We start from the raw sequence: 13433 nt of genomic DNA, 5'->3' as shown, positions 1-13433 counted from the left end.
CTCCCCCGACACTCCCACCTAAACAGAGCTAGACACACCCACTTTCCTGACTTTTTCCAAACTAGAGGTGTGAAAACACCTTGCTGAAACGGGGGGTTCGTGGCTCTTTAAAAACTAGCCTAGAGTGTCGTCTGCTGTTCAAGACTAGACTAGAACGCCGTGTGCAGTTAAAAACTAGCCTAGAGCACAGTTTGCTGTTAAAAACTAGCCTAGAGTGCAGTCTGCTGTTCAAGACTAGACTAGAACGCCGTCTGCAGTTAAAAACTAGCCTAGAGTGCTGTCTGCAGTTAAAAACTAGCCTAGAGTGCAGTCTGCTGTTCAAGATTAGACTAGAATGCCGTCTGCTGTTAAAAACTAGCCTAAAGCGCTGTCTGCTATTAGACTAGAGTGCTGTCTGCAGTTAAAAACTAGCCTAGAGCGCCGTTTGCTGTTAAAAACTAGCCTAGAGTGCAGTGTGCTGTTCATGACTAGATTAGAACGCCGTCTGCTGTTCAAGACTAGACTAGAACGCCGTCTGCTGTTAAACTAGCCTAGAGCTCCCTCTGCAGTTCGCCTATAGAGCAAACCAGTCTGTGGATGATGCAGTCAACATGGGACTGCATTATACCCTACAACATCTGGACAAACCAGGGAACTACGCAAGGATTCTGTTTGTGGACTTCAGTTTGCCTTTAACACCATCGTCCCATCACTGCTTAAGTACAAACTGGCCCAGCTCTCTGTTCCTAGCTCTGTCGGTCAATGGATCACCAGCTTTCTGACAGATAGACAACAGCTAGTCAGAATGGGCAAAATCACATCCGACAGCCGTACCATCAGCACTGGTGCCCCCCAGGGATGTGTTCTTTCTCCACTGCTCTACTCCCTGTACACCAACGACTGCACTGCAAAAGACCCCTCCATCAAACTCATTAAGTTTGCAGACGACACTACTGTTATCGGCCTCATCCAGAACGGTGACGAGTCTGCATACAGACAGGAGGTGGAGCGGCTGGCGTTATGGTGCAGATACAACAACCTGGAGCGGAACAAGCTAAAAACAGTGGAGATGATAGTGGACTTCAGGAGAAACCCCCCTGCACTCCCCCCACTCACCATCATGAACAGCACTGTGGGTGCAGTAGAGTCATTCAGGTTCCTGGGCACCACCATCTCTCAGGATCTGAAGTGGGACACTCACATAGACTCTATTGTGAAGAAAGCCCAGCAGAGACTGTACTTCCTTCGTCAGCTGAGGAAGTTCAACCTGCCACAGGTGCTACTCGTACAGTTCTACTCAGCTGTCATCCAATCCATCCTCTGCACTTCAATCACTGTCTGGTTCGGCTCAGCTGCCAAAACCGACCTCCGTAGACTACAGCGAATAGTCCGGACTGCTGAACGAATCACTGGCACAACCCTTCCTACACTTCAAGAACTGTACTCTTCCAGAGTGAGTAAAAGGGCTCGCAAAATCACTCTGGACACCTCGCACCCAGCACACTACCTGTTCGAACTGTTACCGTCTGGTCGGCGCTTCAGAGCACAAAGCACAAAAACAGCCAGACACAGGAAAAGTTTCTTTCCTCAGGCTGTCTACCTTATGAACAGTTAAATATTCCCCTACTGTGCAATAAATATGTGCAATACTTTCTCATACGCACTTGTACACAGCACCTTATATCAATATACAATGCAATGCTTTCTACATTCGCACTTGTACACAGCACCTTATAACCTGTATATTTATAAAAATCTGTACATACAACTCAACATCCAGGTTTCTTCACTAACCGCATCTGTTTAATGTTCATCATTTTTTTATTATTATTATTTTATTTTTCCATATTTATTTTGTGTTGTCACTTGTCACTTTATATACACTGGAAGCTTCTGTAGCCAAAACAAATTCCTTGTGTGTGTGAAGCACACTTGGCAATAAAACTGATTCTGCTGTTAAAAACTAGCCTAGAGCGCCATCTGCAGTTTAAGACTAGAATGGAGTGAACAAACTCCAGGGTAAGGCTAAGATATGCGCTGCCCTTTAATGCATTTAAAAAGATTTGCGACTGACCAAAAAGAGGTTTCAACAAAAGCACCGCCTATCAACAAACACCTTATATTCAACACGCACATTAAATTATTTTATGAAATTCTTTCAATTATTATAGTCACTTTCGATATGCAGCCAAGGGCCAGAAAATGAGTGGACCTAAATAGGGTGGACCTCAGTGCCTACTCTTAAACTAAGTGTATAATAGCTAGTTTCTTATATTTATCATCTCTGGTATTATAGTAATTTATTTAACAAGTGACATTTGAGTATCCAACCCTTTTGCAAAAATAAATAAATTGCAAAAATGTGTCAAGAATCCGAAATCATTCACTTTGCCATGAGGCCAATCGAAAACTGAACTGTGGTAAACTTATTGGCAATTAAATTAGAGGCAACCATTGCAGAGTAAAGGTGATCCAGTAGCCATTAGCTAGCAAAAGTAATTATTAGTTTAAATTAGATTCATATTCAAAGTACAAATTAAAACATAATTAAAAATCTTGACCTCCCATTACCCCTGTAGAAAACACAGCAGAACTAAAATGCAGAACAAGATTACTGCACTAGGCTAGAATACTACGTTACAATGAAACAACCAAAATAAGGCATTTCATTTAATACTGAAAACTAATTACACCAGAATAATGTATTATTATACCCCTCTCGTAATACTCGTTTGTCGTTTTATTACTTATGTCCTTGACCAGCAAATCAGAAAAGCCCGCTGGCCAGCACTTTCTGTTTCGTTTTCAGAGCTGCTGCGAACTCCAGTCAAAAACAGCGCTCATCAGTGCAAAGAGTGGAGTTGGACAGTTCCATTTTTGTGCGAAGGGGGACTTTGAATTTGATTGACAAACTTACAATAACTAACGTGTTCTGTTAATCATTAACATTAAATTACATTCATATTACGCCTTACACCCATTACATGTTTTCAATGCAGTTTTTTTTTTTTACTGTCATCTCCGTGGTCTCTGGCCAGGGGGAGGCTAAGCCTTCCCCAGCCTTACACACGCTCCGCCTATGACAAGATTGTTTATTAAAGACAGAAAATAAAGATAGTATTATATATTAGAGCTGCACAATATATCGTTTTAGCATCGATATCACATCGTGAGTATACGCATTGTTGAGTCTGGATTATAATGTATCACATTCAAGTGTTTTTGAGGCCTGAGACTGTGTTAGGGTTTTAAAAGCTTTCAGGCATAAGAAATTGTAGCGTTTGTAACATTAACAAATTAATAATGATTGAATTGTTTATAAAAAAAAGAGTATACAGTATTCATTTACATTTGATTATTCAATTACTGTATACCTAAACAATGAATGTATATGCTTGTAGATTATTGTTAAAATGTATGCATATGCACTACAGAATCATCTCAATGAATGTAAAATTATCAATTCTTTCCAAATTGTTATTCAACACATCTAGTGAAATAGCATTCATATCGCAGAATAAAAAATATCGCAATGTTAGATTTTTCCAAAATCGTGCAGCCCTATTATATATTACTATTATAATAGTAATTAAAGGGATTAAATAATTTATGCAAAGACGACCATGTTATTTTATGTTCAATTTTTGTACCCGAATACAGTTAGAACAGGGATAGGCAAACTCGATCCTGGAGGGCCGGAGTCCCTGCATAGTTTTGCACCAACCCTAATCAAACACACCTCCTTGTGGCTTTCTAGTGATCTTGAAGACACTAATTAGACTGTTCAGGTGTGTTTGATTAGTGTTGGAGCAAAACTCTGCAGTGACACCGGCCCTCGAGGATAGAGTTTGCCCATGCCTGGTTAGAATCTCCAGAAAACCTGTTATCTTTGTTCTGTTGTATTTACATGTGCTTGTAATTTATTATAATTTATGCAAACACAATGCACAGAAAAAAACTTGATCATCCCAATCCATCTAATTGAAATCAAACCTTTTCAGATATATAATCACAGAAAAACTAAATATCAGATTTTTTGTCAGATTTTTCCAATATTGTGCAGCAAATAAATAAATAAAAATATATATACACACGCATACACATTTTTAGAGCCATTTAAAGCTGCATTGATTTGAATTGAAAACTCAAACCAGTGAGCTGAGCATCAAACAAGTCAATAAAAAAAAAATTATAAAGAAAAAATTAAGATTTATTTCCAACTAAAGAAAGAAATAAACATGCTGGATGACACAAGGGTGAGTTGTAAATGATAAATAATTTCCATTCTGAAAGTGAACCAATCTTTTAATAGCCTGAAGGGGCTAAACTGAAATGATATAAATCCATACCGATGCAGACGTCTATTTTGCCTTTGATGGCAGCCTCATGCAGAGGTGTGTAGTTCCAGTTGTCTCGAGCGTTGGGGTCGGCGCCGCTACACAACAGCAGGCTGACCACTTCCGCGTGGCCAAATGAGCAAGCATTATGGAGCGGAATCAGACCACCATCATCACGGGAATGAACGTTTGCTCCGGTTTGCAGGAGATGCTCGACTACATCCTTTCTGCCGAAGCCTGTCGAACATCACAAACGCCGATCAGTTTAAAATGGAATCGAACTAATATGAAGAAATGAATTACAGTTACATAAAATCATGAACAATAGGTTTAATGTTGAAGGAATAGATCACACAAAAATGAAAATTCTGTCATTGTTTACTCTGCACCATTTCTTCCTGTTCTGTTGAAAGCAAAAGAAGATATTTTGAAGAATGTTGGAAACCAGTAGCCACTGACTTCCATAGAACTGTTAATCTCAATGACAACCTGTTTCCATTTCCAACATTATTCAAAATATCTTCTTTTGTTTTTAACGGAGGAAATAAACTTTTAAAGCTTTGTACTTCATATGGAATCTGTACCATCTGTCGCTAAATTTAAATATACTTTAAAGTCAGTCTATTTAGAACAGTGCACAAGTTTTAATAATTGATTACGGTTTAGATTATTTTATTGTATGTCTATGAGTTGTGATATGTATTTTTCTGTAAATTTGTCCTATGCTGCCTGTCTTCACCAGGACTCTACATTGTATCTCAATTCTGGGTGTAACGGATTGATCCGTGATTACAACGGATCACAACCCACGGTTAGGAACACACGTGACCCGCGGATTAATACATTATTTTTTACTTGTAGATTAATCCTAACCCAAAGCATTTGGGCTTTCCTGTGAAATATAATTATGACAGAAGAAGTTGTGGTAGGTTATTCGGGATGTGGTGGGTTTCTTAGGTTATTAAAGGTGTTTTATGTGACTATTTATATACCCTGCATTTCTGCATTCAGTGTAAGCTGCATGATTAATCGTTAAAAGATCGGGATCTCAACACCCACGCAACAAAAAATTTTTAAACGATGGTGATTTGCATACGTTTATTAATCCTTTGAATCACTGCATTTAAATCTATGTCTGAAAAATGCAAAAATCAAAAGAAGTGATTCCGTCTTTAGTCTTTTGAGTCAGTTATGAAGTTACAAACAGTCAAATAACACAGAAGTACTGGGAGAATAGTTTATGATTTAGATATAACCACTGATGTTTCTGGTAAAGATTAAAATCACCATCATATGCATTTAATGATGCTGAAAAAAGAAGATATTTTGAAGAATGTTGGAAACCAGTAGCCACTGACTTCCATAGAACTGTTAATCTCAATGACATCTTGTTTCCATTTCCAACATTATTCAAAATATCTTCTTTTGTTTTCGACGGAGGAAATAAACTTTTAAAGCTTTGTACTTCATATGAAATCTGTACCATCTGTCGCTAAATTGAAAAATACTTGAACGTCTATCTATTTAGAACAGTGCACAAGTTTTAATAATTGATTATGGTTTAGATTATTTTATTGTATGTCTATGAGTTGTGATAAGTATTTTTCTGTAAATTTGTCCTATGCTGTCTGTCTTCACCAGGACTCTACATTGTATCTCAATTCGGGGTGTAACGGATTGATCCGTGATTGGAACGGATCACAACCCACGGTTAGGAATACATGTGACCCGCAGATTAATACATTATTTTTTACTTGTAGATTAATCCTAAACCAAAGCATTTGGGCTTTCCTGTGAAATATAATTATGACAGAAGAAGTTGTGGTAGGTTATTCGGGATGTGGTGGGTTTCTAAGGTTATTAAAGGTGTTTTCTGTGACTATTTATATACCCTACATTTCTGCATTCAGTGTAAGCTGCACAATTAATCATTAAAAGATCGGGATCTCAACACCCACGCAACAAAAAAATTATAAACGATGGTGATTTGCATATTACCATCTCTAATATAATATCATTAATCTAATATCATTAATACCATAATTACCATCATTAATTTGTTTATTAATCCTTTGAATCACTGCATTTAAATCTGTGTCTGAAAAATGCAAAAAATCAAAAAAAGAGATTCAGTCTTAGGTCTTTTGAGTCAGTTATGAAGTTACAAACAGTCAAATAACACAGAAGTACTGGGAGAATAGTTTATGATTTAGATAACCACTGATGTTTATGGTAAAGATTAAAATCACCATCATATGCATTTATTGACGCTGATTAACCAATAGGTGGCCATCAAGAACATGCCACCGAATAATTCTTCAAAAAAGACATATCTATCAATGAATCATTAAGTTTTATGAGTGAATAACTGAATCATTTATTGGAAATTAGACTAAAAATAAATATGGGTTGTATAAATTATAATGTTAGATTTCTACATTTAGCATCATCAGCAACAGTAGTAGTATCAGTGAATTTTTCACAGTACTGAATATTTTAGTTTATTTTTATTCAGCTGATTATTTCTTCATTTTATTTTTAATAAAATTACAGCTGAGTTCTGTTTGTTAAAACCAAGTTTCTTGCAGTTCTGTTCTTGAAATAAATGAAAAGCAAATTACATTTGTCTCCTCCCCTTTTTTGCTGATCCGAAAAATGGTCCGATCCGTGATTAAAAAACCTTAATGTGATCCGAACCGTGAGATGTGAATAAGTGAATAAAAAATAAAAAAATTTATATAAAAAACAAGAGAGTGAGTAAATGTAATTGTTTTGGGGTGAACAATGATATATGTGTGTTTGGTAATAGTTCAAGTTTAAAACTGCATTTTTTAAAATGGGTAAACTACAATTTTGATGACATTTCTGTCTTCATTAAACACAAAACAAGAACTTAAATGACTAGCTAATTATTTGTTGGCTAATTTAAACATTTCTGCAGCATTACAGACACATTTTTCTACATGCTAATAATCCATGCAATCTCTCAGTGGATATGAGATCACCGAAAATTACACCCTTAGTAATTGTGAAAATCTTTTGTTATGTAGAGACGCCACACTGCAGGACACTGTGGCTAAAGACATGTAATTGATAACAGATCTTTAACCATTAAGCAAGCTTACAAAGGTATTATTAACTAATTTTAGATTCCTGAATAGTAAATGTTAAGGTATCCATAATTAAATATGTTGTTAGACTATATGATTCACGTTATGCACAGACATACATTTTCAGTGACAGATTTAAAAGAAAAAGTCCACACCCTAAAATAATGCCAGTAGATTTAATTTGCATTTCTGTCTACTATGCTCATCTGCGACAGCAGGATAATTTATAGTTTAAAATATTAATTATAACACAGTTTTAATAGATTTTCGGTTCACACTCACAGGCATACTGTGCAATGGAATAAAGAGTGCTCTTTCAGGACTGTGCAATCCATCCCAGCTTCGCATTTACATCTCAAAAAACACCTTTTACACATGCAAATTGGCTTCAAATTATACACTGTGAGATTATGACATGACACGCGAACACTGAGAACAGACAGACCATAATTTCTGTATAAACACCACACACTGTGTTTTAATATTTATAGTTCCATAATAAAAGTTCATGCTTGTATCAAAGTCAGATTATAGTAGCACCAAAAAAACATAAGTATGACATTTTATTCAATCATCAGCTCACATGACAGATGTTTAAGCATAAGCATTAGCATAAATATAATATAATAAATGCAATTGGGGTAAAGTTGGTTTTATATTCATACATTCAGACTTTCACCTTAATATAATCTCAGATAAGTATGCTTTGTAAATTGTAAACCGTGAAATCATATTAGCAGCCAATGATTATTAAAGTACAACAGTGTTCACAGTCGATGAAATAATGTAAACGTTGTAAATGCGATTTCAGACCGAATATTCAAAGTAACGTTTGCGTGGTAAACCAGTGTTTCCCAACCCTGTTCCTGAAGGCACACCAACAGTACACATTTGCAACCTCTCCCTAATCAAGCACACCTGAATCAACTCATCATAACATCAGAAGAGACTTCAAGAGACCTGAAGTCAATGGGTCAGAAAAGGGAGACATCCAAAATATGTACTGTTGGTGTGCCTCCAGGAACAGGGTTGGGAAACACTGTGGTAAACAATATACACGGAAACATTTTTTTTTACTTGCTTTAAATGTTTTACTATTTAAAATGAGCTGAAACAACACAATTCTTGTGATTTCATTGGGAGAACTTATTTTTTTATGTTCAATCCACATAAATTTGTTAAAAGTGTTAAGTTAACTTAATCGATTTGGGTTGGGACAACATGAATTGTGTGGAAACCTGCATTTTTTACAGTGTAGGGACATTCCAGTAGAGATAAGCTTGTTTTGTCAGCCTTTTTTGTTTGTTAAACTGCCAGTTACTAGTGGTGTAACGGATCACAAATCTCACGGTTCGGATCACACTATGGTTTTTGAGTCACGGATCGAACCATTTTTCTGATCAGCAAAAAAGGGAGGAGACAAATGTAATTTGCTTTCCATTTATACAAAAATATTACTGCAAAATTACTGTTTATATTACAATATTACAAAATATTACTGTTTTAACAAACATAACTTAGAACCAGTCATTTTGATATAAATAAAAATCAAGAAAGAACCAGCTGAAAAAAAGGAAAATATTAAATACGAAAAATCGTCTTTGCTACTGTTGCTGATAATGCTAAATATAAAAATCTAACATCTTGTAAAACAGATCATATTTATTTTCAATTAATGATTCAACAATTCACACATAAAACTTAATATTTTATTATAGGTGTATCATTTTTGAAAACCTTTTCAGTGACATAATTTTGAAGGTCGTTTGTCGCCACCCATTGGTTACACAATGTAATGGCTACAACATTCACCAGCGTTCAGTTCCATTAAACAGTGATTTTAATCTTTACCATGCACATCAGTGTTTATATGTGAACTATAAACTGTTATCCCAGTACTTCTGTGTTATTTAATTGTTTGTAACTAACTGAAAAAATGTAAAAACTGAATCTCTCTCGATCAAACGCAGATTTGAATGCAGCGTTTCGAAGGATTAATAAACATGCAAATCATTATAATTTATTATTCATGTTGCGGAGGGTTTGAATTGAGATCACAATCTCAGTCTCAAAAATGTTTATTTGTGCAGCTTTACACTGAATGCATTAAACAAACAACATCTTCCGTCATCATATTTTACAGGGAAGCCAAAATTCTTTCATACACGTGATTTGAATGACGTGAGAGTCGATCTCTCTGCAATTGTTATCAATGTTGGATTAACCTTCAAGTTCAAAAAAGTTATTAATCAGCTGGTCACGTGCGTTCTGAACTGTGGGCTGTGATGTGTTACACCCCTACCAGTTACAGTTAAAAATATAATATGTTGTGCTCATTAAAGTACGTCATAATCAATCTGTATTGGCCTTTTTATATTCTGCTTTAGCATTTTATTGTGAAAGACAGTATGTCTGAATATAAATCCAACTTTACCTTAATATAAACATTGAGGTAACCTTAACGTTCGTTTTATATTCGCTCATTCACGTTATTAATCATATTAGCAACCAATGACTATCAAAGTACAACAGTGTTCACAGTCGATAAATTAATGCAAACGTTTTGAAGTCATGCTCAAATGCGATTTCAGATCGAATATTCAAAGTAACGTTATCGTGTTACTGTTAAAAAAACAAACAAATGTGTAAATATAAAACCAACTTTACCACTGAGGTGAAGTTGCTGTTTTATTCACACATTTCCCGATTTTAATGGACCTTATTAGGACTGCACGATATTGGAAAAATCTGACATTGTGATATTTTGTTTTGCTGCGATGTATTTTGTTATACGAGCATAATTTCAACAAATGATTTGCATAGTCCTATTTGGAAAGATTTCATTAATTTGGATCAACTGGGAAGATCAAGTTTTTTTCTATGCAGTGCATCTGTATAAAATAGAATAAATTACAAGCATATAAATACGACAAATCAAAAATAAAAGTGAAACAGACAGCGCTTTATGGTTTTCTGGGGAGTCTAACCAGCCTGATCTCGAGGAAATGTGTGTATTTTATTTTTTTGTCAGATTAGTGGCTATTTCGTGCGAATCCGTACAAGTTCAGTCCTATGAAAATGTTTGATTCTAAAAAGGAGGCGTGGCACCCAACCCCGCCCCTAAACCCAACCATCATTGAGGGATAAGCAAATAGTCCTAAAATGTACGAATGAGATCGTATGAATTCATACGAATTAGCCACTAAATCAAAAAGTTACGAATTGCTGAGATTGTGTTGGTCTAACAGTTTTCAAGTACAGAAATTGAAGAATTCAACATAAAATAACACGATCATCATTACATACCTTTTTTTTAAATAGTGTTTAAAAGGGTTTCCACGATACCATTAATTCACATTATGATACTATACCAGCCGAAGTATCGAGATACCAAGTAGTAATGCAATACTGTAATTCATAACTCAAATCTATGTAATAAAGAAAATTGTCAGAAATACTATTTTTTGTTATTATATGCTTACTTGAATTGAATTCATAATTCCCTTATTATTGAAAAAGTTTTTGCCTATCATTTCACCTAAACTATTTTGTAGATAACTGACCAACAAAAAAATCTATTAAAATAAGGATACAAATTATACCGAACTAGATTAGTAACAAAAAGAGTGTTTTTGCAACAAAATTAGGCTATATGAAGTGGTCAAAAATTGTTTTAATGTTTCCTGTTGCTCTTTTGGGTTTTTCATCTATTGCTTTTTTTTAAGTCTTATCAGGTAAGAATCCAAAGTAATTCAAAATGTCACTTCATTCTTTTCACGTTCTTTTTAAAGAGACTGTTGCAGTCGTTGTAGCTACTAAATCATATTGACAGAAAGAGAAATTAACTGATTCAGACATGCGTTCTAACTGAAGCATCAGAAAACGTGCAATAGACTACCATAAATGGCGTGAATTCTACACAGTTTTGCAACCTTAAAGGACTCCACAGACTATTCAAATAAAATGGATTCTTGTTGCACAAATGTGTGAGCATTTTAGTGACTTTTCCACATGCAACATTCTCTATTGTAGATAGACCGTTAATGACGATATTACCGTTTACAAACTACAGCGGCACAGCCAGTATTTTGCAGCCATAGTATCATGATGCTACCATAGTACTGGTAAACCGTGCAACCCTAGTGTTTAATCATGTCTTTATCTTTTAATCTTTAATAAATAATATTAATGATGATGATGATAATAATAATAATAATAACAATAATAATGATTCTTCTGATGATGTGACAATAAAAGTGATTTGATTTAATAACTAGGGCTGCACAATATTGGAAAGATTTAACATTGCAACATGTTTTCTTTTGCAATTTATATTGCGATATGAACCAGGCACATATTTAGTCAGGGATTGATGAATTAATGTTTATCATTTGCATCTCCATAAAACCTAATTAAACATCTAAAATGTTGGGGTCACCTGACACATTTTCATTGTGGTCTGTGCTATTTGCTGTAAATTTCTGTATTTACATGTTGTATTTTCATGCGTAACAATCTATAAATACAATCATGAAACAGATACAATTGAAATAAAGTGTTTTATCATTTCCAGAGTCTAACAGTATTCAAGTACAGTAACCGAATGATACAAATAAAAATAACTTAATAAAATTAAATCGCAGAAAAGGTCCAATTTCTTATACCTGAATGCTTTTAAAGTCATTATACAATCGGATGCATCAAAAACACATGCAAATGATAAATTATAATACAAACTCAACATTGCATATATCCTGGGATGTGACTATTGCGAATGATCACATTGCGATATTGATGCTGAAACGATATATAGAGCAGCTAGCTAGATGTAACTACTGCAGATACACACTCATCGCGGTATCAATGGTGAAACGATATACTGTTCAGCCAAGTTGTTGTTGTTTACCACGCTAATTTGAATATTCGGTGTGAAATCGCATATGAAGTCTTCAAAACGACTTCATTATTAAACTGACTGTGAAAACAATGCTGTACTTTGATAGTCATTGGCTGCTAATGTGATTTCCCGGTTTAGAATTTGCAAATAATACTTTTAAGAAATTGTATTATTACGGAGAAAGTCCGGGTGTATAAAACCAACTTTACGTTACCTCAATGTTTATATTAAGGTGTATTTATATTCTCACATTCCGACTTTCGCGTTCAATTAAATGGCAGAATTTAAAAGGGTCCGAGTGTGGGAACACAAAACCAACTTTACCCTCAACAATATAAACGCATACCTGCAGCAAAATGCAGAGGGGTTGATTTTCGTCCGGCCATGTCTTTAGCGTTCACATTCACCGAGTCCACCAGCCTCTTCACCCGCGACACATCTCCGTTTCGACAGGCCTCGAACAGCTCCCTGAACGCCCCGCCAGCCCCGCACACCGCCTCCCCGGGACTGGCGGCTCCAGATTCGGGGCTTTGGCTGCCCGCGGTCGCACTGGAGCTAATGCTGCTACAACTGGAGCTGCCGAGGACTGACGGTCCCCCCACGGCCGCTGCTGTTACCGGGGCGGGCCGGTCTGGGGAAGAGGCGGAGGTGGAGGAGGCCGCTGCGGACTCCATCGTCGATCCGCCGCATTCTGCTGCGCCAGTGGCTGAAGGGCTCAATAAACACGTCGAATCGGGAATAATAGCGGACGGTGATTCGGGAGGAGGGGACGCGATCACGGCGTTCCGCTGAGACGGTTGTAGGCTGCTTTGTTGGTGCTGTGAGGATCGACGGGACACCGCCATTTTCCCCCCGAAGCTCCGTCTGTCAACAATAACAGCTGGAGCCGCTGCGCTTCCGTTCAGTGCGAGGAGGCTTCCGGTTGGGGGGGCTAATGGTCTTGTGGAATGTTTTCGTTTTAAATTCGTTTATTAAGTTTATTTAAATACATTTTAATTAATATTATATTAATAATATTATATATTTATCTACTTATTCTATTTATTGATCTCATGTCTGTCTATTGATCTATTGAAATATCTATCTATCTATCTATCTATCTATCTATCT

General features: G+C 36.0%; 1 protein-coding gene across 4 annotated transcripts in view; it reads right to left on the bottom strand.

The window, feature by feature from the left end:
• Window positions 1-13211, bottom strand: part of tnksb (tankyrase, TRF1-interacting ankyrin-related ADP-ribose polymerase b) — a 73953-nt gene extending 60742 nt beyond the window's left edge. For all 4 annotated transcript variants that reach the window (XM_056457339.1, XM_056457341.1, XM_056457340.1 and 1 more), the window contains exons 1-2: window positions 12670-13211; window positions 4329-4553 (exon numbers count right to left, since the gene is read on the bottom strand). In XM_056457339.1, coding sequence (XP_056313314.1) covers window positions 4329-4553; window positions 12670-13168 — 724 coding nt within the window. In that variant the 5' untranslated portion in view covers window positions 13169-13211. The remainder of the gene's footprint in view (window positions 1-4328; window positions 4554-12669) is intronic.
• Window positions 13212-13433: the final 222 nt, after the last annotated feature.

This window comes from Danio aesculapii, chromosome 5 (genome assembly GCF_903798145.1).
Source record: "Danio aesculapii chromosome 5, fDanAes4.1, whole genome shotgun sequence".
Taxonomy (NCBI): Eukaryota; Metazoa; Chordata; class Actinopteri; order Cypriniformes; family Danionidae; genus Danio; species Danio aesculapii.
Note: the sequence above shows the minus strand (reverse complement) of the source record. Positions and strands in the feature narration are given on the sequence as shown.